This window comes from Oryctolagus cuniculus, chromosome 3, assembly GCF_051225735.1.
Source record: "Oryctolagus cuniculus isolate XC-2025 breed Fujian yellow rabbit chromosome 3, ASM5122573v1, whole genome shotgun sequence".
Taxonomy (NCBI): Eukaryota; Metazoa; Chordata; class Mammalia; order Lagomorpha; family Leporidae; genus Oryctolagus; species Oryctolagus cuniculus.
In genome coordinates, this window is record NC_142869.1 from 37893455 (window position 1) to 37917941 (window position 24487).

General features: G+C 50.2%; 1 protein-coding gene across 1 annotated transcript in view; it reads right to left on the bottom strand.

Annotated features, from left to right (window-relative positions):
- The window catches only part of KIAA2012 (KIAA2012 ortholog), a 158853-nt gene that overhangs the window by 106323 nt on the left and 28043 nt on the right, over window positions 1–24487 (bottom strand). Inside the window, exons 3-4 of the mRNA XM_089330048.1 lie at window positions 20226–23876; window positions 18779–19063 (exon numbers count right to left, since the gene is read on the bottom strand). Coding sequence (XP_089186174.1) covers window positions 18779–19063; window positions 20226–20309 — 369 coding nt within the window. The 5' untranslated portion in view covers window positions 20310–23876. The remainder of the gene's footprint in view (window positions 1–18778; window positions 19064–20225; window positions 23877–24487) is intronic.

Consider the following 24487-nt stretch of genomic DNA (forward strand, 5'->3'; position numbering starts at 1 on the left):
GGCAGTCATCTTGTAAGTGCGCTTAGAAGCTGAGGAAGAAAAGCCAACATTGCAAGGGTGGTGGAGTCCTCCATGACACTGGAGACCGGCTGGGTAAGCATGTCAGTCCCGTCTCCAAACTCTGTCACTCGGTGCTTTGGCTATGGCAGTTCCCCCAAGGCTTGTGGGTGAAAGGCTTGGTCCTCAGGTTGTTGGTGGTGGGAGGGCCTCAGGTCCGTGGGAGGTATGCCCCCGACAGGTACTGGTGGGCCCCAGCCTCCTGCTGGGCACTGTGACCCCTCTTTCTCTCTGTCATGCTCTCCTGCCATCCACCATGAAGGCCCCACCAGAGCTGAGCCCATGCTGGCTTCATGCCCTTGGATCTCCGAACAATGAGCTAAATAAACCTCTTTGCTTTACAAAGTTAGTTTGCCTCAGGTACTGCATTATAGTAACAGAAAAAAGAGACTGCAACCCTTGAGATAATTAAATCTCTTTATTGCTTCAGTCAGAGTTTGGCAATTTTTAAAGGTCAGATAATTTTTTTTAAGATTTACTTATTCAAAAGGCAGAGTGACAGAGAGAGGGGAAGAGAGGCAGAATGAGAGTGGGAGTGGGAGAGAGAGAGAGAGAGAGAGTATCTTCTATCCACTGTTTCTTTCCCCAAATGGCCACTATACCCAGGTCTGGGCCAAGAGCCAGGAACTCCATCTGGGTCTCCCACATGGTGGCGGAGGCCTAAGTACTTGGACCATCTTCCACCTCCTCCCTAGGCCATTAGCAGGAAGCTGGGCTGGAAGGGGAGTAGCCAGGACTTAAATGCACTCTCCAACATGGGATGCTGGTGTCATAAGTGGTGGCTTGGAGAAGCCTGCTCTACAACACCTGCTCCAATAATAACTATTGGTTTTGCACGCTGTATGACTTTCATTCCAGCTATTCAGCTTATCCCAGTAGTGAAAGAATAGCCATAAACAATACATAAACAGGTGCAGATGCTGTGGTGGAGCGGGTAAAGCCGCCACCTGCGGCACCAGCATCCCACGTGGGCCCCTGCACCCACAAGGGAGACCCAGAGGAAGTTCCTGGCTTCTGGCTTCAGATTGGCACAGCTCTGGCTGTTGCAGCCATTTGGAGAGTGAACCAACAGATGGAAGACCTTGCTCTTGCTCTCTCTCTCTGTAATCATGCCCTTCAAATAAATAAATAAATTTTAAAAATGTAAATAAATGACCATGGCTGTGTTCCAACAAAACTTTATTTGCAGAAAAGAGCACTGGGCAAGGTTTGGCCAGTAAGCTGTGTTTGCTGATGTCGGACTTAAACCACTGGTAAGCAAGAAGTGTCTTGCTTAGAGCCAGGGTATTTCCTGGCCACAATTTGAATTTGAATCTCTGAAGCTGCTCCAGATTCAAGGGTCAGGGAAGAGGCACTGGAGAAAAAGGGATGAAGGAGAGAGATTAATAACCAAGAAGTAAAATGAGCAACAGATGAAAGAAGGCATAGCTTATTATTCCATTGGCTCTGCTGTCCAGGAATTTGTGAATTAAGTGACGACGTGAAATTCCAACACGAGCACCACTTGATTTTGCTGTCTTGACGATGTGCGTGTCAGGCACTTCAAGTGCAGAGTCTGGAAGATCCAGCCCCGCATGACCTTGAGGCTTTCTCCAGAGGAAGCAAAAGAAAGGATTGCAGAGAGGATGGGGAAGCCAGTGACACTTCGACAGCAATGGCTGGGCGGCAGGTGCTTTTCATAGGTCAGGCACCTCATCGGGCCCTGGAATATGGAGCGGGGGGCCCCCTCATAAGACCTCTTCTGGCTGAACTGGAACCTCATTCTTCCCTGCCAATCTTTTCTTCAATTGTCCCGTCTCTGAACACAGCAAAGCCCAGCTTCTCCAAGGAGGCACGATGCCTTGATGCGTCGGCACCAGAACCCCACGTCCCTCACTTGTGGGTCTTGAGGACGCGTCAGCTTGGTCCTGCAGCTTGCCTGAGTGGCCTGCTCGATGGTGCAGGGGGTATCCAAGGAGAGTTCAAGAATCTCTTGTCCTGGGATTGGGGCTGTTTCCATATATTTTTGCTTAGAGTTTGAAAGTGGATTTTGCTTCTGTAAGAAGGTACTTCAAAAAATCCATGGAAAAATAGAAAAGATAAACTTATTTTGGTGCAAAAATATGGAAATGCATGCATAATTCCTTAGTAATATATATTTTCCATGAACTCTTGGGAAACCCTTCATATTCATTTCCTGTTGCTGCTTGACAAATCACAGTTGGTCTTCCATACCCATGGCAATTTTGCATTGCAGATTCACCCGACCACCAGTGGGAAATATTTGAAACAAAAATTGTGTCTCGTCCCAAGTATTTACATTAGGCATTATAAGTAATCTAGAGATGAGTTAACATAAATGGGAGCATATGCATAGATTATATGCAAATGCAATATCATTTTATAGAAGAGACTTGGACATCTGTGGGTTTTATTTCGTCTTAGGCATTCCTGGAACCAATCCCTATGTATGCGGAGTCTGTAATTCAAGTGCACCACACATTCAGTGGTTGAATCAAATGTATTGGGGCTGGCGCTATGGCGCAGGAGGTGGAGGTTAAAGCCCAGGCCTGCAGGGCCAGCATCCCATATGGGCACTGTTGCTCCACTTCCGATCCAGCTCCCTGCTAATGCACCTGGGAAAGCAGTGGAAGATGGCCCAAGTGCTTGGGCTCCTGCCACCCACATGGGAGATCTAGGTGAAGCTCCTGGCTCCTGACTTCAGCCTGGCTCAGTGCTGGCTGTTGCCAACTATCTGGGGCGTGAGCCAGTGGATGGAACACCTCTCCCTCCCTCCCCTCCCCATTTTCAAATAAATCAATAAATCTTAAAAAAAAAATGTATTATGGTTCTGGAGGTTAGAAATTTAGAATGAGTCTCCCTGGGCAAAAATCGAAGTGTTGACAGGTCTGCGTTCCTTCCGGGGCTGCTGGGGGAGAAGCCGGTCCTGGGCCTCTTGCACCGGCCACTGGCCACCCGCACTCCCTGGCCTGCGGCCTTGTCCCCTGCTCTCCACAGCCTCCACAGCTGGCAGTGCTGGGCTGAGAGCTGCTCAAGCCCCCTCCCTCTGGCTCTCCTTCCTGATGCCTCCTTCCACTTTATTTTTTTTTATTTTTTATTTTTTTTTTTTTTGACAGGCAGAGTGGACAGTGAGAGAGAGAGACAGAGAGAAAGGTCTTCCTTTTGCCGTTGGTTCACCCTCCAATGGCCGCCGCGGCCGGCGCGTTGCGGCCGGCGCACCGCGCTGATCCGATGGCAGGAGCCAGGAGCCAGGTGCTTTTCCTGGTCTCCCATGGGGTGCAGGGCCCAAGCACTTGGGCCATCCTCCACTGCACTCCCTGGCCACAGCAGAGGGCTGGCCTGGAAGAGGGGCAACCGGGACAGAATCCGGCGCCCCGACCGGGACTAGAACCCGGTGTGCCGGCGCCGCTAGGCGGAGGATTAGCCTAGTGAGCCGCGGCGCCGGCTCCTTCCACTTTAAAGGCTCCCTGGGGTTCCCATGAGCCATCCAAAGAAACTCAGGTCATCTCCACAGGCTCAGGCCTTCGAATGAGCAACATTGTTTTCCTTTGCCAGGTGTCCAACACATTCACAAATTCCAAGAACAAGGTCGTTTTGGTGGTGGTGCATTGTTCTGCCTGCCACAGTCTCTTTTTCCTGGTTTCTCATTTTTTCTAGTTTCAAGGTTTCTCTCAGTTTCTCAAATTATGTTTGTGAAGTTGGTTAATGATTTCACTTCTCACTGGAGAAAGTAAGGCACTCGGGGAAGTCTGAGGGGACCAGTTCTCCTCTGTTAAGTAATATTTGAAATGGGAAAAGGCCAGATACAAGATGGCATGTATGATAATTACAACCTCATTCAAGTGAGTCTCCTAGATGCACAACCACAGTGGAAACACTGGGAGGAAACAGATTAAAGTGCTAACAATGGCGGTAGTAGGTTGCTGGGCATGAGATTACAGTTTTTTCTTAAGATCTAATTTCAATAATATGGCTGGGTCATCTTTATACACAGAAAGCACCCACTAATCTGTATTTCTCCATCCCTGTCCCAACACCATCCTTAACCTAACACCCACCCAAAAGTTACTGCACCACATAAAGGAGACAGGCAGGCGCCGGGAGGGGAGTTTCTGGAACAGGGAGATACACAGAGCCGCAGGAGGCTGCGGGTGGCTGCAGACTGCTCAGCTCTGCCTTGGCTGTGCCCAGTCACCCCAGCCCCGGTCTCCTCTCAGATGTGTAACTAACTAGTGTACAGGGACGGCGTGGCCCAGGAACCGCACTCGATTGTGTGCTGGTTCCAACCAGGGGCTTGCACAAGCCAGCCACCTTCCCATGCCTGCCAGGCTTCCGAATGCAGGGGGGTCCAGGGACCCCCGGCTCGGGTCCCTGCCCTGTATTGGCAGGATAGAAGGAGGTAGTGGGGCTGGGTTCTCTCCCAGCAGACAGGGCGTGTAGCAGGGCACCAGGGTCCCCAGGAAGGCCTGGACAGTCCGCTGCTACCTTACTGCAGAGGATGGCCTGGCTTTGTGCGCAGGAGTCAAATAGAGGGGCTCAGAAACCACAGGGCTGGCAGGAAAGGCGGCCCGGCCCTGCCCCGCTGCTTTTCCACCCGTTTCCAGCCGAGAGCCCCGCGTGCCTAATCAACCTGACCTCTCGTCCAAGCCACCCTTCCCCTGCGCCCAGAGGTCTCTCAGCCCTCAGCTCAAACCCTACCTCCTCCGAGAAGCCGCCCTAGATTTTCCGAGTCCAAAGCAGTCACAGGCTCTCACCTTAACACTTCCGCGGCGCGTTCCTGGGTTGCAGCCCAGCTCCGTTCACAGACCACCTTGGGTCAACTGACCCGGGGGCGCCTATCTGCCTCCATCCCTAGACTGCGCTCCTGCTGGGGAGAGGCGAGAGCCTCCCCCAGCCACCCTCTGCCCCCCGCGACGCCGGGGCTCGCACTCCTGCTCGCTGGTGTAGCGGGAGGGAACTAGGCACTGACCAATGTGCAGCTGCCCCAGCTGAGGGCGAGACCCAATCAAGGCGGGGCCTGCCCATGGCCACCTGCGCTCCCGTGCTCCCGCGGGCTCGCTGCACGCAGCAAAGGCTTAGGAATCGAGGATGAGCGCTCGTTGTTATCGCACCTGTGCGGGTTGCCAGGTGAGGGGGCAGGGAGAGCTGGGAAGCCGCTTGCAGCCCCGAGCTAGAAAAGGCTTCTGCCCCCCGGGCCTGACTCGGATCAGCCTAGCGCCAACACGGCCACGCTCAGGCAGCCAGTTTCTCTTTCCATTCCGGGATCCTCGGCCAATGAGACTCTGTCTTCCACCTATCTTTGGCGACCATGTGCTTCTGGACGCCAGGCCTTCAAGAAGAGCATCGTGAAGTGGTTTGCATTTTCTCATTAATGCAATGTTGTAACAAGGCTTGATTCCTGACCAAACTGATCAGCATCAAAGGTTCGACGGGCCGTGTGTCGCAAGCATGTCGGCAGGATGACGAGAATTGGGAGCAGCTGAAATCAAGCTTCGTTTCCTGCAAGAGCTCCGTCTGCCTGAGTGTGAACGCTGTCTCCGTGACTTCCTGGCTGGGTGAATCTGGAGAAACTACTTCACCCGCCCCTTGCCTCAGTGTCTACGGGGTTGACAGGAATGTATGCTTTACATGCAAGCTGGACCCTGACCTTATGCATACACTGTACACGAAGAGTAACTCAAATTGGAGAAAAGACTTAAACATAAGGGCAGAAACATAAAACCCTCAGAAGAAAACAGGGAAAATGCTTCATGGCGTTGGATTTGGTAGGGATTTCTTGGATGTGACACCAAAAGAACAGGAAAAAAAAAAAAGAGAGAGAGAGAGAAAAAGAGAGAGAGAAATAGATCGTGCTTCAAAGGGTACTATCAACAGAGTGAAAAGAGTACCCATAGACTGGGAGAAGCTATTTGGAAATCTGTATCTGGTTAAGGAGCAACAGTCGAGAGGCAGGCATTTGGCACAGTGTTAAGATGCCTCCTGGGCTGCCTGCATTCCACACTGGAGAGCGTGGGCTTGAGTCCTGCCTCTGCTTCTGATCCAGCTTCCAGCTCCATGTGCATCTGGGGGGCAGCAGGTGATGGCTCAAGTACTTAGGTCCCTGTCACCTGTGTGGAAGACCCAGATTAAGTTCCAGGTTCCTAGCTTCAACCTGGCCCAGCCCTGACTGTTGTGGGTTTTGGGGGAGTGAACCAGGAGATGGAAGATCTTTCCCTGTCTCTGTCTCACTTTCATATAAAAATAAAAATAAGTAAATTTTTAAAAAGATTAATACTTGGGGCTGGCACTGTGATGTAGCGGGTAAAAGCCACCGCCTGCAGAGCCGGCATCCCATATGGGTGCCAGTTTGAGTTCTGGCTGTTTCACTTCCGATCCAGCTCTCTGTTATAGCCTGAGAAAGCAGTGGAAGATGGCCCAAGTCCTTGGGCCCTGGCACCCAAGTGGAAGACCCAGAAGAAGTTCCAGGCTCCTGGCTTCAGATTGGCCTAGCTCCGGCCATTGTGGCCATCTGGGGAGTGAATCAGTGGATGGAAGACTTCTCTCTCTCTGCCTCTGTCTCTCTGTAACTCTGCCTTTCAAATAAATAGATATATCTTTAAATAAAAGATTAATACTAATAATATGTCATAACTCCTATAGCTCAACAACAAAAAACCTGATTCAGAAATGACCAAAGATCATGTAATAGATACTTCTCAAAACAAACAAACAAAAAAAAGCAAGTGGCCAATAAACACAAAAAGATGCTCACTGTAATTTATCACTAGGGAAATGCAAATCAAAACAACATGAGATACCACTTCACATGGCTATTAGAAAATTTAGAGGGGGCCAGCGCTGTAGCATAGGGACCTGCAGTGCCGGTATCCCATATGGGCCCCGGTTGGAGTCCCGGATGCACTACTTCCAATCCAGCTCTCTGCTATGGCCTGGGAAAGCAGTAAAAGATGGCCCAAGTTCTTGGGCCCCTGCACCCTCCTGGGAGAACTGGAAGAAGCTCCTGGCTCTTGGCTTCAGATCGGCGCAGCTCTGGCCGTTGCAGCCAATTGGGGAGTGAACCAGCAGATGGAAGACTTCTCTCTCTCTCTGCCTCTCCTTCTCTGGGTAACTCTGCCTTTCAAATAAATAAATAAAACTTAAAAAAAAAGAAAAGAAAATTTAAGGGAAGAAAGGACCCAGAATGAGGATGTGGAGAAATTGGAACCCCTGTGCATTGCTGGTGGGGATGCAAAATGGTAAAACTGCTATAGAAAGCAATATAGTGGTTCCCCAAAGTCTTTTTTTTTTTTTTTTTTTTTTTTGACAGGCAGAGTGGACAGTGAGAGAGAGACAGAGAGAAAGGTCTTCCTTTGCCGTTGGTTCACCCTCCAATGGCCGCCGCTGCAGCCGGCGCACCGCGCTGATCCGATGGCAGGAGCCAGGATCCAGGTGCTTTTCCTGGTCTCCCATGGGGTGCAGGGCCCAAGCACCTGGGCCATCCTCCACTGCACTCCCTGGCCATAGCAGAGAGCTGGCCTGGAAGAGGGGCAACCGGGACAGAATCTGGCGCCCCGACCGGGACTAGAACCCGGTGTGCCGGCGCCGCAAGGTGGAGGATTAGCCTATTGAGCCACGGCGCCGGCTCCCCAAAGTCTTTTTTAAAATAAGATTTATTTAATTATTTGAAAGAGTTACAGAAAGGCAGAGGCAGAGAGAGAGAGGTCTTCCATTTGCAGGTCCACTCCCCAAATGGCCGTAACGGCTGGAGAGCCGGTTGGAGCCGGTCCGAAGCTGGGAGCCAGGAGCTTCTTCTGGGTCTTCCATGTGGGTGTAGGGGCCCAAGCACTTGCACCATTTCCTGCTGCTTTCCCAGGTGCATTAGCAGAGAGCTGGATTGGAAGAGGAGCATCTGAGACTTGAATTAGTCCCCGTACGGGATGCTGGTGTTTCAGGCAGTGGCTTAACCTGCTATGCCACAGTGCCAGCCCCCAAAGTCTTGGATTTGCAAAATGAAAGAAATGTCTGTAAATGGGCAGTGGTAACAGTTGTGCAACAGTATGAATGCACTTAATGCCAACATACTGTGCACTTAAAATGGTAAATTTTATCACCATATAAAGGGCATACTTATAAAGTTGATGTGAGGATTAAATGAGTTAATAAGGTGAAGAGCTTAGAACGGTGACTGGTATAATAAGCAATAAACAGAAAGTTCTAGATAAATGTTAGAGCCATTTATTAAAAATATTTATTTATTTGAAAGGCAGAGTTACAGAGAGAGAGGACACACACACACACACACACAGAAAGAGAGAGCGAGAGCGAGAGAGAGAGAGAGAGAGAGAGAGATGTTCTATCGGCTGGTTTATTCCTCATATGGCCGCAATGACTGGGGCTGGGCCAGGCCAAAGCCAGGAGCCAGGAACTTCCTTTGAGTCTTCCACTGCATTCCCAGGTGCAATAGCAGGGACCTGGGTGGGAAATGGAAAAGCCAGGACTCAAGGAGGCACCCATTTGGGATGTTGGCCCTGCAGGTCGTGGCTTAACCTGCTACTTCACAGCGTTGGCTCCAGCCATTATTAAAAATATTATGTTAGTTACACAAGGCAAAAATAGATAAAGAACATGAAGCCTACGAAAACAAGCCTTCCAGATCATAAACACGGGTTACTATGAAAATGTTACCTATAGCCCAGATTGAGCTTAATCGAAACCTGATTTGCTTTTTTAGAACCGTAAAGAGTTTAAGAGGTGGGTGGTAAGACCCTGATCCACTTGTTCAAAACATGCACTGTTAAGAATAGGGAGTTTGGGGCCGGCGCCGTGGCTCACTAGGTTAATCCTCCGCCTGTGGCGCCAGCATCCCATATGGGCACCAGGTTCTAGTCCCGGTTGCTCCTCTTCCAGTCCAGCTCTCTGCTGTGGCCCGGGAGGGCAGTGGAGGTTGGCCCAAGTGCTTGGGCCTTGTACCCACATGGGAGACCAGGAGGAGGCACCTGGCTCCTGGCTTCAGATTGGTGCAGCACTGGCCATAGCGGCCATTAGAGGAGTGAACCAATGAAAGGAAGACCTTTTTCTCTGTCTATAACTCTACCCGTCAAAAAAAAAAAAAAAAAAAAGAATGGGGCTCTGCAATCAGTTATCTGGACTCCAGTTGCAGCTGCGCCACCTACTTGTGTACTTTGGGCCAATGAGTTCACGTCAAGCCCCCGTGTCTCCTCCTCTAATAAGGAGGTGGTGCTAGCACCCAGCTCACAGGCCCATGCGGACTGAATGAGGTTAGACAGACAAACGGCCTGGCATGCGCTAAGCGCTCAGCAGTAAGCGGTTATTGATGCTACCTTTGAGCTCGTGAGGTTGACCACGTCTCTCTCCTGATCCATCCTATTCCTAGGTTGATTAAGAGCTGCAGGTACAGAGGCGGGCACGAGGAAACAGGAGCCCCATCACGTCACCTTTCCCCGGCTTTGCTACTTGGTGCCTACTTAGCCCTTTACTGCTGGTCACCGGAGCACTTCTCTCTCCTTAGGGACACTGTCTACTGAGTAGGGGGTTATGTGTCAGAGGGAACTCAGTCCTCCCAATCGCTGGTGGAAAGGGTAATTGATGACTTACTGTTTTTCCTACGTTCCTCTATTTCCTATTTTGTATGATGAGTCTATGTTAAGTTTAGGATGGAAAAATGAACTAGATTCAAAAGACATACTTCATCCTCTTGATATTTTCTTTTTTTATTTTTTATTTGACAGGTAGAGTTATAGACAGTGAGAGAGAGACAGAGAGAAAGGTCTTCCTTCTGTTGGTTCATTCCCCTAATGGCTGCTACAGCCGGCGCTGCGCCGACCTGAAGCGAGGAGCCAGGTGCTTCCTCCTGGTCTCCTATGTGGGTGCAGAGACCCAAGCACCTGAGCCATCCTCTGCTGCCCTCCTGGGCCACAGCAGAGAGCTGGACTGGAGGAGGAGCAACCAGGACTAGTACCCGGCGCCCCAATGGGGACTAGAACCCGGGGTCCCGGCGCTGCAGGCAGCGCCAATAATTGGCACCAGCCAATAATATTTTCTTGATAAAATAATCACCTGAAGATCTTGGCTAGAGACAGCAACCAAAGGGTTAAATCGAGTATTAAGATGTGGCGAGTGGGGCCAGCACTGTGGCATAGAGGATAAAGCGGCCAGGGCAGTGCCGGGTTGAAGATCCAGCTCTCTGCTATGGCCTAGGAAAGCAGTGGAAGACGGTCCAAGTCCTTGGGTTCCTGCACCCGTGTGGGAGACCAGGAAGAAGCTCCTGGCTCCTGGCTTTGGATCAGCACAGCTCCGGCCATATGGCCATCTGAGAAGTGAACCAGCAGGTGGAAGACCTCTCTCTCTCTCTCTCTCTCTCCACTTCTGCCTCTCTGTAACTCTGCCTTTCAAATAAATTAATTAATTAAAAAAAAATATGTGGGGAGAAAGTAGGCAGTGTAGAATGAGTGTGGGTCTATTATTCTATGGAGAAAGGCTGACAATGCTCCTGAATGTAAACACCTTTATCAGGAAGATGGCCGTAGCAACTCAACCTGGGGTGCAGTCCACTGCTAGTTACCTAAACCCCATTTCTTCCTCAGAGGAGCAGAGGAACGGCATAGCTCATTAACTGAATTTTTTTTTTTTATTTTTATTTATTTATTTATTTTTTTTTTTTGACAGGCAGAGTGGACAGTGAGAGAGAGAGACAGAGAGAAAGGTCTTCCTTTTGCCGTTGGTTCACCCTCCAATGGCCGCCGCGGCCGGCGCGCTGCGGCCGGCGCACCGCGCCGATCCGATGGCAGGAGCCAGGAGCCAGGTGCTTTTCCTGGTCTCCCATGGGGTGCAGGGCCCAAGCACCTGGGCCATCCTCCACTGCACTCCCTGGCCACAGCAGAGGGCTGGCCTGGAAGAGGGGCAACCGGGACAGAATCCGGCGCCCCGACCGGGACTAGAACCCGGTGTGCCGGCGCCGCTAGGCGGAGGATTAGCCTAGTGAGCCGCGGCGCCGGCCTCATTAACTGAATTTTAAAACAGATCATTTTTAATGGTTTTAATGTTCCACGATGTCCCATCGTTGAATACGTGGTTTGAACGTGTGCCCCACAAATTCATGTGTTAGAAACTTAACCCTCAAATTCTTATGTTAATGGTATTTGTAGGTGGGGCCATTGGAGGTTGTTAGGATTAGATGAGGCTTGAGGGCAGGGACCCCATGATGACGTTAGTGCCTTTATAAGCAGCAGAAGAGACCGGAGCCAGCACACTTTCTCTGCTATGCCGTGTGACCTCCTCCACTGTGTTATGCCGTCATCGGATGCTGAGCAGATGCCATGCAATGCTGTAGGCCGTGTGCTACACACATTTCTGTGAGGGGTCAGCGCTGTGGCGCAGCAGGTAAAGCAACTGCCTGCAATGCCAGCATCCCATATGGATGCTGGTTCGAGTTCTGGCTGCTCCACTTCCGATCCAGCTCTCTGCTATGGCCTAAGAGAGCAGTAGAAGATGGCCCAAGTCCTTGGGCCCCTGCACCCTCCTGGGAGACCTGGAAGAAGCTCCTGGCTCCTGGCTTCAGATCAGCACAGCTCCAGCTATTGAGGCCATCTGGGGAGTGAACCAGTGGATGGAAGACCTCTCTCTCTCTCTCTCTCTCTCTCTGCCTCTTTGTAACTCTGCCCTTCAAATAAATAAATAAATCTTTAAAAAAAATAATAAATAAATTACTCACTGTGGTATTAAGTTCTAACAACAGAAAGTGAATTAAGATAGACATTTGAGAAATATTACTAATAAAATTCTAAAAAATATAACAATAAGGGAAAAACATTGCGGTGCAGTGGGTTAAGCTGTTGCTAGGGACGCTGGTATCCACGTCGGAGTGCCTGGAGGGAGTCCCCACTCTGTTCCCATCCAGCTTCCTGCTAATGCACCTGGGAGGCAAAAGATGACGACTCAAGTACTTGGGTTCCTGTCAGCCAAGTGGGAGACCTGGATGAAGTTTGTAGCTCCTGGCTGTGGCCTGTTGTAGGCATTCGGGGACTGAACCAGTGAATGGAAGAGCAATCTCTCTCTCTTTTCCCCTTTCTCTCTGTCTTACTAATAAATAAGTAGACCATTTTTAAAATAAGTAAAGATATGAGAATAAGAAATACTGTAACAGCGTGAACATTATTTGGTATCTCTGATTGGGAAGCATATTGTAATCCTGCTATGCTTCAAGGACATTGTTATGATTGTCATTTAGATCAGAGTACAAATGATCATTATCTAGGTTTTATGGTCAATTGACTTCTTTTTTTCTTTTCTTTAAAGATTTATTTATTTATCTGAAAGAGTTACAGAGAGAGAGACAGGGACAGGGACAGAGAGAGAGAGAGAGAGAGACCTTCTATCTGCTGATTCACTCCCCAGGTGGCCACAATGGCCAGGGCTGTGTTAAACCGAAGCCCAGGAGCCAGGAGCTTGATCTGGGTCTCCCATGTGGGAGGCAGGGGCCCAAGCTCTTGGACCAGCTGCTTTCCCAGGCACTAGCTTGGAGTTTGATTGGCAGTGGAGCAGCTGGGACGTGAATCAGTGCCCATGTAGGATACTGGCCTCACAGGTAGTGGCTTTAGCTGCTATGCAACAATGCCAGCCCCACTATTTGACTTCTAAAAAACAAGAAGGTGAGTGAATTAAGGGCCTCAGTAAGAATGGTTCTAATGTTGGAAATGTTGAGCAAGATTTCCTTCTTCTTCTTCTTCTTCTTCTTCTTCTTTTTTTTTTTTTCTAAAAAGCAACCATTGACATCTGTGTGTATCCAGAAGTCTAACTCTGACGTGTGGGATCTCTGGACATTTGTCTCTGCTTGTTAGGAAGTTGGGCCATCAAGAAAGTTAAGGAGGGCATGTGTGCTGAGCTACAGACGCTGAAGGGGTTGCCACAGCGTGCTGTCAGAGCCACATCAGAGCTCTGTGGGAGGCCATGAGCGTGAACTTGCCCCTCTCTGTAGCTGCCACTCCTCCAGGTCTGAGATGGACCCCAGTCAGGTGTGCTTCCTGCTCTGTGATGTAGCCAGAGCAGAGCCTGCTGCGAGCGGCACTGCCATCCTGGCGAATCCCCCTCTGCTCTGTTTTCCCTCCCCATCTGGCTCTTCTAGCCTGAGTGCGGTGCTTTTAACTCTTGAACTATGCTTTCGGGACAAAGAAATACTGGCCCTGAGGAGCAGGTGGTGTGGTTATTGGTAGGCTCGGTTTACACACGGTTTGCTATTCCATTTTTCTTCCTGATGCTTCCACCTTTCACTCTATCTCCTTCAAAGCTGTAGTAGGTTTTTGCTTTATTTTAACAATCCCATAGCTTGGGTGAACATTGGATGCAGTGGTTAATCTGCCACTTGGGATGCCCCCGCCCCATGCTGGAATGCCTGGGTTTAAGTCCCAGCGCCACTCCCAGTTCCAACTTCCTGCTAATGCACACCTTGGGAGGCAGCAGGTGATGGATTAAGTACTTGGGTCTCTGCCATCCATGTGGGAGACCTGGACTGAGTCCCTGGCCCCTTGTGGGCAGGTGGGGAATAAACCAGTGTGTGGGAGGTCTGTCTTTCTCTCTCTCTTTCCCTCCCCTCCCTGCTGCCTCTCATATAAAATAAGTAAAAAACTTGAACAATTAAATCCCATGGCTTTAAAAAAAAGTTTGATAAAAATAAATGTATAAATAAAAACATAATTTGTAATCCAACCACCCGTGGTTTAAGCCACAGTTAAAATTTGGGTGTGCATCGTTCTGACAATATATACTTATTTTTTTAAAATCGGGATTGTATTATTTCTACAACACATGGTCTTGAATTCTGGTGCAAGGGTCTACTCTGCTGTATAGTCGTCAGTTACTCAAACTGTCCGTGTTTAAATTCTCCCATCTCTGAAACGGGGTTACTAACAGTGTCTGTGCTCCATGATTGTTGGAAAACATAAATGAATTACACTTGGAAACACTAGAATTGTAGTAGAAATAGATTAAATGCTCAAAACCTGTTGGTACACAATGGTATTTTTATTATATAAACACTGGATTTAAAAACATACACTGTCTATTTTCTCACATTGCTATGACTAATACATGACTTTATTGCCTGACCCAAAATCTATTATGTGGATAACGCATTTAATTGGTGTTCCATTGTTGGGCATTTATTGTTTTCAGTGTTTTGCAGAGTAATAAATAATCCTATAGCAATCGTTCTTAGGCATGAGTCTGTTTCCTGGGGCAAGTTCCTGAGAGTGGAATGCTGAACAGTCTCAGCTCTCCCTAAGCTTCTGCCAGAAAGCGCATGTGGATTTGTACCTCTGAAGCAGCTCCTCTTTCCCATGGCGCGCCCAGCTCTGGGTGTTAGGAATTTTAGAAGTTCTTTACCAGTCTATCCTTTTCTTTTCTAAGATTTATTTATTTATTTGAAAGGCAGAGTTACTCGCAGAGGGAAGGAGAGATAGAGAGCGAGAGGTCTCCCATCCTCTGGTTCACTCTCCAATTGGCCGCAATGGCTGGAGCTGTGCCGATCTGAAGCCAGGAGCCAGGAGCTTCTTCCAGGTCTCCCATGTGGGTGCAGGGGCCCAAGCACGTGGGCCATCTTCTACTGCTCTCTCAGGCCATAGCAGAGAGCTGGATCGGAAGTGGAGCAGCCAGGACTCAAACCAGCATCCCTATGGGATGCTGGCACTGCTGGTGGTGGCTTTACCCACTACACCACAGTTTCGGCCACTCCCCCTTCTTTTAATCTATGTCCTCTACTCTTACATGCCTGTCCTGTTACCATTCCAAACCTTTCCTTTCTGACTTCATGCCGTTTGCCTTGCACACATGTAGAGTTAGACTACAGCGTCTGTGTTGCGCAGATCTGAGCTATAAATCTGGTGGATGCATACCAAAGGAAGACAAGAACTTCTTGTTTCCATTGAGACCAAATCAAAGCTGCAATGAGGCTGTCTCAACATGGGCTCATCTACTTTATAAACCAGGAGGATCCTGTTGCTCAAACTCATTAGCCTTACAGACTCGCAGCTGAAAGCTTTGGCAGGCACTCTTATGCTGGGCAGGAAGTTAACTTATGTATGTCAGTGTCCAGCAGGGAAACAGCAACTAAGTGTTTTTTTAAAGATTTACTTATTTATTTGATAGGTAGAGTTACAGAGAGGCAGAGGCACAGACAAAGTCTTCCATTTGCTGGCTCACTCCCCAAAGGGCTGCAATGGCCAGAGCTGTGCCAATCTGAAGCCAGGAGCCAGGAGTTTCTTCTGGTCTCCCACTTGGGTGCAGGGACCCAAGCACTCCCCAGGCCATAGCAGAGAGCTGGATCGGAAGTGGAGCAGCTGGGACTAGAACCAATGCCCATGTGGGATGCCGGCATTTCAAGTGGCAGCTTCACCCACTACACCACCACACCAGTCCCTACTCTACGTGTTTACACGCAGAAGAAATTTAATTTAGGGAATTGGTGACACAGGGGATTGGAGTGTTCAGAAACCGAACAGAAGGTGAGGCAACACTGAGATCCAGTAACACTGGGAAGCCGGCACCACCCTGAGGATGGAGGATGGGGGAGGAGCTGGGAGGTCCCAAGAGGAGCTTGGGGACACAGGGGGCCTGTCTGTCTATTGGGATCTGGACCGCAGCAGCGATGTGGATGCTCTTGTCACCTGCAGCAGAGTAGCGGGGGAGAAGTATTCTTTTTTTTTTTTTTTTTTTTTTGGATAGGCAGAATTAGACAGTGAGAGAGACAAAGGTCTTCCTTCCGTTGCTTCACCCCCCAAATGGCCACCACGGCCAGCGAAGCCAGGAGCCAGGTGCTTCCTCCTGGTCTCCCATGCAGGTGCAGGGCCCAAGGACTTGGGCCAACCACTGCCTTCCCAGACCACAGCAGTGAGCTGGACTGGAAGAGGAGCAACCGGGACAGAATCTGGCACCCCAACTGGGACTAGAACCCGGGGTACTGGCGCTGCAGGCAGAAGATTAGCCTAGTGAGCCGCGACGCCGGCCCAGGGAGAAGTATTCTGATTTCCCCTTCTCCTTCTCCAATCTCCCCATGTCTTATCCCATTGACTAACTCAGCCACAAGCTAGTTGGCACAGAAGTTTGTGGAATTGTATATAGCCTGGGTTCAACCTCCCTGATAAGCATGGGAAGGCTTGGAGGGACTCTGGGGGGCTGACAGGCCAAGGCCAGGCAGAGTGACTGCTAGAGCCACTTGAAGCTCACAGACAACAGGGTAAAAAGCCAAGCACGTAAGCCCTGGAGAGGTCGGGAGTCCCAGGTCTGAATCCTGGCCCTGTCACTGACCAGCTCTGTGGCCTTGGGTGAGTCACCTAACACCCTGAGCTTCAGTTTCCTCTTCTGTAAAAGGGGGCAGGAGAACTCGTATCTCAGGCCAGCGTCGCATGTGGCACAGCAGGTTAGGCCGCCGCCTGCAGTGCTGACATCTCAGATGAGTGCTGATGCGAGTTCTAGTTGCTCCACTTCCAATCCAGCTCCCTGCTAATGTGTCTGGGAAAGCAGCATAAAATGGCCCGTGTACTTGGGCCCCTGCACCCATGTGGGAAACCCAGAGGAAGCTCCTGGCTCCTGATTTGAGGAATGAACCAGGAGATGGAAGACTGTTCTCTCTCTCTCTGTGACTCTGACTTTCAAAATAAATAAATCTTTTTAAAAAATACGGTTTTTAAGATAAAAGACAATTGGGCATTTTATCAAGGTCGTCAAGTATCTCTATTGTGAAATATGGGAAGCCATGTCTAGGGTGCAGGGAGATAATGAATTTCCCCATAACTATACCGGGACGTGATTCGAGAAACACAGAAGCGAGTGCTTGAATCACTGCTGGGGGTGCCATGTTGGAGCATCCCATACTGGAGGCCCGGGGCTGGAGTCCTGGCTACCCCACTTCCAGTCCAGCTTCCTGCTAATATGCACCCTAGGAGGTAACAGATGGTGGCTCAAGCGCTTGGGTCTCTGACACCCACATAGAAGACTCAACTGGAGTTCTGTTCTCCTGGCTTCAACCCGGTCTGGACTTAGCTGTTGCAGGCTTTTGGGGAGTGAATCAGAGGGTAGAGGCTCTCTCCCCATCTATCTCTCCCTCTCTCTCTGTTTTTCCAATAACATGAAAACAATTTTTTTAAAGATGTTCTGTTATAAAAAGAAACATCCAAAGTATCACGTGTGACCAAGTCATGCATTCCGAAAGCATTTAGGGGTGCGCACTATTTTCTAGAAGTGATTTAGACACGGTCCCTGCCCTGAAGATGTTATTCCATCAGGAAGACAGGTGGTGGAAGAGAGAAGCCTGAATGCATGGTGGCCTGTGGACGTTTGTGGAGGAGGGAGCCAGGGAAACGGGGCAGGCTTCAGTGAGGAGGTGCCGTTTGAGCTGAGTTTTGCAGAGTGAGCAAGAGTTTGCCAAATGTAGGAACTTAGGAAAGACTACAGTGAGCATGAGCGAGCATGGGTGTTGGGGAATGAACTAGTCACATGGGCAGAGCTCGAGGGCTCCATGGTTGAAGTGGTGGTAGGAACAAGTTGGAGATGCGACCAGATGTGGAGGAGAAAGCCAGTGTGTGAAAGACTGGGTGTCAGAAGCTAATGCCTGGGGCCAGAAGGTTAAGTCGCTGCCTGCAGTGCCAGCAACCCGATATGGGCACAGGTTCGAGTCCTAGCTGCTCCACTTCTGATCCAGCTCCCTGCTAATCCACCTGAGAAAAGCAGAGGAGGATGGCCCAAGTCCCTGGGCCCCTGCACTCATGTGGGAGACAGGAAAGAAGCTCCTGGCTCCTGGCTTCAGATGAGCTCCCGCCATTGCGGCCATTTGGGGAGTGAACCAGCAGGTAGAAGACTTCTCTCTCTCTCTGCCTCTCTGTAACTCTATCTTTCAAATAAATAAATAACTCTTAAAAAAAAAAAAAGAAGAAGAAGAAGAAGCTAATGACTTTCTCCTGGAGGGAATGAGCAGGCAGCGGATACTTTCAAACTGGGAGTAACCCTCCATCTGTAACCTAGTTTTAGAGTGACTCGTTGTCCCAGACTGTCTGAGGGCCTCAGCCGAAGCTACCGCACGCAGTTACAGAAAGCAGGGGCCACACGCACGTCGCACAAGACAGAGGAAGTGTGAATCAGAAAAATGAACACAGGGCCGGCGCTGTGGCGGTGCAGCTCTGGCCGTTGCAGCCAGTTGGGGAGTGAACCAACGGAAGGAAGACCTCTCTGTCTCTCCCTCTCTCACTGTCTGTAACTCTATCTCTCAAATAAATTAAAAACAAAACAAAACAAAACGAACACAGGAGTTCTTACTTAACATTGAATTCAGAATGGGAAAAGGCATTAACTTATCCTGCAGACTGCGAACGGCTTAAGGTAAATATTTCAAACATTCTCCCCTCCTTTGCAAAGCTGAGAACACCACAGGTGGACTGGGGACGCTTGTGGCTGGGAGGTAGAATTTCAGGGCTCTGATGAAACGCCTGCTGGCCTGACTCCGTCTGGAGGCTGACTAGGACTTTGTTACTATAACGGAAAGGAAAACACACAGTGATGATGAGCCTTTACGCTTTTCAGAGCCCCTTGTCAGTCATCTCATCCAAGCCTCGTGACAACGGCATACGGCCAAGAGGACACTCCTATGGGAGAAATGGAGGTCTGGGGTCTAACCAGCTGGAGGCACGCAGGCACGCAGGCCTGTGCTTCCTCCAAACCCAGGGACTGCTCGGCTTACCCGCCTCCGTCCATAGGCCAGGATGGCTTCCTTGAGGTCGTGGAGCGTGTGCAGTTCCAGAGCAGGCCTCCTCCCGTGACTTTTGGGGTCGTAGGGGCCTTTGCTCCTGTCTTTGGGTGCCCATGCCGATATGGCTAACCCTTCTGAGTAGAGGATCAAGGCACCCTTTCTAGTGCTGAAAGTTTTGGGAAGAAAGAGGCTCCAGGCATGCTGGCTGGCGTCGTCCTTGTCCTGAGGTTTGCTGACCAGGACATAGTCTTCCGGGGACTTCCAGTTCAAGTAATCCTGCAAGGAGAAGAAACCACTTGGACTGGGCCCCCGGGGGAGAGCCTCCTGGAGCAACTCCTGCGGGCGCAAGGTGTTTGACAATGTTTTAGTTCCTGGTTCTCTCTGAAATGTTCACAGGGCGTGATGGGACTTTCTGGCTCTATTTCGTCTCTACATTGCAAAATTCTGAAATCCCAGGGCCCGGTTCTAGTTTGCTCCACAGAGCTCTGAGGAGAGCCATTCAGGCCTGGGGCTTAGATGGGGTGGAGTGCAAGTTTCGGGCCAGTCGAAGTTTTTTGGTATGCAAGTAAGTACTCAGAATTATCAAGGGCAGCACATAACTTTGAAATTAGACCCGAACTGGCTGGCAGTTTAAATAGGGGGAAACCATTCCAACCTACCATTGCTTTAGCTGAACACAGGGTGAATTTCTATACATTCCAGATGCTATGTAACATTACCTAATTTGGCTATTGGGGAGCCCATAAAGTGGCTACATATCTTGTAAGTAAATAGATACCATTGGCCAGAGAGAGCCTTTGAAACTTTATATGTCTTTTAACACAGCAAAGGTCAAATATCATGACAAACTACCATGACAATGGAAATCTCTGTATGACCCCCAAATTTGCAAAATGCCCCCAATGGATTCCTTACTGCTGGCAGGAGTCAAAGAAGTAAAATTCCAGTACAACAAGGTAAGTTTGCCACCTCTTTAAAATCTCCTCATATGAGATTTTCTTTGGCCGATATTAAATGTGAGTCCTGTGAGTTGAATTCCAGAACGTTCAAGGAAGCCATTGAAACAGCACGAACACACACAGCATTTCAACCGCAGAGCATGACTTCCACAAGCCAAACAGCCATCAGCTCGCCTAGAACCCAGGTGGGGATTCTGGTCTTGAACCAAACCATCCTGATTCCAGACAATCTGAAGTCTCCTTCTGTCTGGGCAGAGAGGGCCAGCGCGTGCGTCAGAGTGGAAGAAGAGGGCCCCGTGGTGATGTGGGAGCATCAGGCAAACAGTGTTGTTATTGTTATTATTATTATTATTAAGTTTCATGAAGGAAGAAGGAAGAGCTACTAGGGACCCCCGCTGCTCCCTAACAACACAAACAAGCCCCCCAGGTGGGCACACAGAGCATCCCCCCCTGCCCCTTTGGTCAGCTGTGGGCCTCACCTCTGGTTCAAAGTAGACTTCCAGCTTCTGTTTGTTGCGCACCAGCTTCCCGTGGCCCCGGCTCAGGAGGGAGAGCGGGAACATGTTTTGCCTCCGACCACCCCTGCTCAAGGGCAGTCCATCTTGGTCTTGAAGGCTGAACACTGGTCACACCTCAAGGTTTCCAAAGCTCAGCCCCAGGCCCGAGAGGACCACGAACACTGGGCCTTTGTGGAAGACGCTCCCCACACCCCCACCCCACCCGACAGCAGCTTCCTCCGAACAACCAGCCACACAGCTTAGACAGTGTGGATCTTTGTGGAGAGAAAACAGAAACCGCAGAGCCAGACTCCTCGCGCCCCCCCGGGGTGGCTACTCTGGGCAGCCCCTCGCTCCCTTCCCGGAGCCCTTGTTGTCCCGGGGGCGCTGGTTGCTTTGCTACGGGCCAGCCCCGTGCAACTGCGGATCTGGCCCGCAGCGCAACCTCCTCCTTGGGAGCGAGGTTGTTTCCTGGTTGCCATGGCAGCCCGGGGCCGGGAAGGCCAGTAACCCAGCGGAGGCAAGGCAGACACACTGCCCAGGGCAGCAGCGTTCCTTCACTGGGGTGGGGGGCGCGGTCAAAGGGACGCCCGCGGAAGGGACCAGGCTCCGATGGCAGGTCCTGCTTATGGGGGCCGTGCTGGTTGTTTTTTTTGTTTGTTTTGTTTTGTTTTGTTTTGTTTTGTTTTTTTCCCCTGTTTCTGTGCTCATCTTGCTTTTAGAGAAAGCCTTCCCTTTTCTCTTGATACAACAGCCAGTCACCGTCAGCCAGCTGTTAACAGTCTCTAGGAGCCGTGGGGGTCACCTCAAGCCACCTGTGCTGGTTCCCTCAGCTGAGCACCGCCCAGCTCTGGTCTGGACACCAGGCTTCATTGCCTGAGTGAGTGGAGGATGCTGGGAATCGCCAGTTTTCTTTGCATACCTGGTTCTTAATTGGACAGCTCCTATCCCTGGACTTGGGTGGCGGGGGAGGCTTGGGGGGGTCCATGGAAGTGTAGATGGGGGGCATTTGGGTTGTCACAACTTGAGTTGTCCTCCAGCAGAAGCCCAGGATGCTAAAGGTACAATATGAGACTGTACTGCATAATGAAGGACTGTCTCACTGGGGTGCCAGTGGTACCCCCTTTGAGAAACACTACTGTGGCCCAGGCTCTTTGGTTCTCCTTGATGCTGACACTGTGAGAAGCACAGAGAGAAGGTCAATGATCTCTGTCCCTGCTACCACCTGGGAGAGTGAGCCACTCCGTCATCTGTCATGCTCATCTACCCTCGCAGTCTCATGGGAGTGCCCCCTGCTGGCCCACAGGAGGAAGTACCTCTGGGAAATGCACACAGTGATTGCAGAGGTTCAAAACGGAACCATAATGAGATCCTGCTTCCCACCTAGGAGGATGGCTGTTATAAAAACAAAAACAAAAACAAACAAACAAAAACCAAAAAAACAAAAGACAGCAGAAAACAAAAGTGTCGACGAGGATGTAAAGGAACTGGACTCCCTGGCACTCTTGGCAGCGTTGTAGAGCAGTGCAGCCTCTGCAGAACACGTATGCGCCTACTGAGCAATTGGACATAGCCTTGTCTCCTGGTGTAGTGATTCTACTGCTGACGATTGCCCGCAAAGAAGTGAAGGCAGGGTCTCAAAGAGCTCTCCGAACACCCACGTTCAGAGACGCAGTGTCCGCAAGAGCTGAGATGTGGGAGCAACACAGATGTCCCTTGACAGGGTGGAATGTGTACTCCTCCAATGGAATATCACTCAGCTGGAGAGCGGGTAGGGGTTCGGCAGGTGCTGTGTCATGGATGAACCCTGAAGGCATATACTCAGAGAAATAAACCAGACACAACAGGATAGACGCTGTATGAGTCCACTTACGTGGGGTACTTCAAGTAGTCAGATTCCTAGAGAGAGAAGTAGAATGCTGGTTGCCAGGGGTGGTGGTGGGGCAGACTTGAAAGAAGTGTTTAATTGGTAGGAGTTCTGGTTTGGGAAGAAGACCAAGTTTTGGAGTTGGATACACAACAATGTGACTGTACTTAATGCCAGTGGACTATGAACTTAAAATGATTAGGATGGTAATTAAAAAATCTATTTGAAAGGCAGAGTGACACACACACACACAGAGAGAGAGAGAGAGAGAGAGAGAGAGAGAGAGAGGAGCTTTCATCCACTGATTCACTCCCCAGTGTCTGTAACAGCTGGGGCTGGGCCAGGCCGAAGTCAGGATCCAGAAACTCCATCTGAGTTTTCCGTGTGGGTGGCAGGGACTCGAGTACTCGAGCCATCATCTGCTGCTTCCCAGACGTATCAGCAGGGAGCTGGATTGGAAGCGGAGTAGCTGGGATTCACATTGGCGCACTCCAATATGGGATGTGGGGTTTGCAAGCAGTGGCCTCTCCTGCCTGTGATGCCCACCACCAAAATGGCAACTTTATGTTATGTATGTTTGACTGCAATCGAAGAACAACTTGCCCCAAAGGTGCAGCAAAAACTAAATTTAGCACTTCAGAGTCACAGCATTAGCATGGAGTGACCTCCTCCTAGCAGGTGAGACAAAACCCCTATTAAAGTAGACTTCCAAATAGTTTCCAGGGCTCTTGGGCCACAACAGCTCCCCTCACCCTTCCCCTTCACTGCCCCTTTAGAGTGCAAAAAGGAGCCTTCCACAAAGCTTTCCTGAGGGATTGCAACATCAGCTACAACCCCTGGGCTCCAGAGGCACCCAGGATGGCCGTGTTCATGGAGGCGGCGTCAGTGCATGCTCTGGGCAAGAAGGGAGCACACACGGGTGGCAGAGGCATGGTGGGCGGTGGTGGGCATCATGGAAGCTCCCAGACGGAGGCACTGGAGTAGGCTGGGAAGATGTAAGAGGATAGCGAGGAGGACCTGGCAGGGGGCAGGTACAGGAACGCTGGAGTTCTCTGGGGGAGAGGTGTCTTCTGATGTGGCCAAAGCCATGGGTTATGTGGACAGGGATGAGACCAGAGAGGCAGGTGGGCTGCCCAAGGCCACAAAGGTTGCATCTCCCTTGTTGCAGCACCGTGGGTTTTATTCTTCAGGTGGGGTTTTTAAAGCAGAGAGTGATGCGATTCCAGATGGGTGTTTAGGATGGGCACTCTGAAAAGCTGATTGAGGATGGGTGGAAGGTGGATCCTCATCTCAAATTTCAAGGTCAACTCTCAGGACTTGCAAGAGTGAGAGGGAGAGAGGGAGAGAGGGGGAGAGGGAGAGAGGGAGAGAGGGAGAGAGGGAGAGGGGGAGAGAGAGAGAGAGAGAGAGAGAGAGAGAGAGAGAGAGAGAGAGAGAATCTTCCATCTGTTCACTTCCCAGGTGGTCACAATGGCAGGGGCTGAGCCAGACTGAAGCCAGGGATCAGTATCTTCATCTGGATCTCCCACATGGGTGTAGGGGCCCAAGCACTTGGGCCATCTTCTGCTGCTTTCCCAGGTCATTAGCAGAGAGCTGGATTGGAAGTGGAGCAGCCAGGACTCAAATCAGTGCCCATATGGGATGCCAGCCCTGCAGGTCATACCTTTATGTCCTATGCCACAATGCTGGTCCCCCCAGGCCAGTCTTGAATGAACTTGTCAAATGGGTCAGGGATAATAATTTGTTGAGTGACTTTTGATTGAGACCTAGAAGAGGAAGTGAGGTATAATATTACCATTTTGAAAATGCCACTGCTTGGAGTGGTTAAGATACTGCCTGAGGGGTGGGTGTTATGGTCCAGCAGGTTGAGCTACTGCTTGAGACACCTGTGTCCCATACCGAGTGCCTGGGGTAAGTCCCTGCCCCCAGTTTCTGATCCAGCTTCTTGCTAATGTGTAGCTTGGGAGACAGTGGATGGTGGCTCAAACACTTGGACCCCCGCCACCCATGTGGGAAACTCAGATTGAATTCTTTGGTTCCTGGCTCTGTCCTGACTTAGCCCTGGCTGTTGTGTGCATTTGAAGAGTGAACCAGATGATGGAAGATCTTTCTTTGTCTCTTACTGCCTTTCAAATACAATGAAAATTAAAATTAAAAAAGAAGAAGAAGAAAGAAGCCATTACTTAAGAAAGAGAGTAATGCATCCTAAGAGGAACGTGATGGAATGACAGGGACCTGAATGAGAACTACTGGCATTAGTTGAGTACTTACTCCAAGTGTCCCCAGTGGAAGTTCTTTCTCTGAGCTCACTTGACTTCGAAATGTGAACTTTCCCATAAGCAGTGAAGCAGGGCCCCAGGAAGTGATCTTTCTGAGT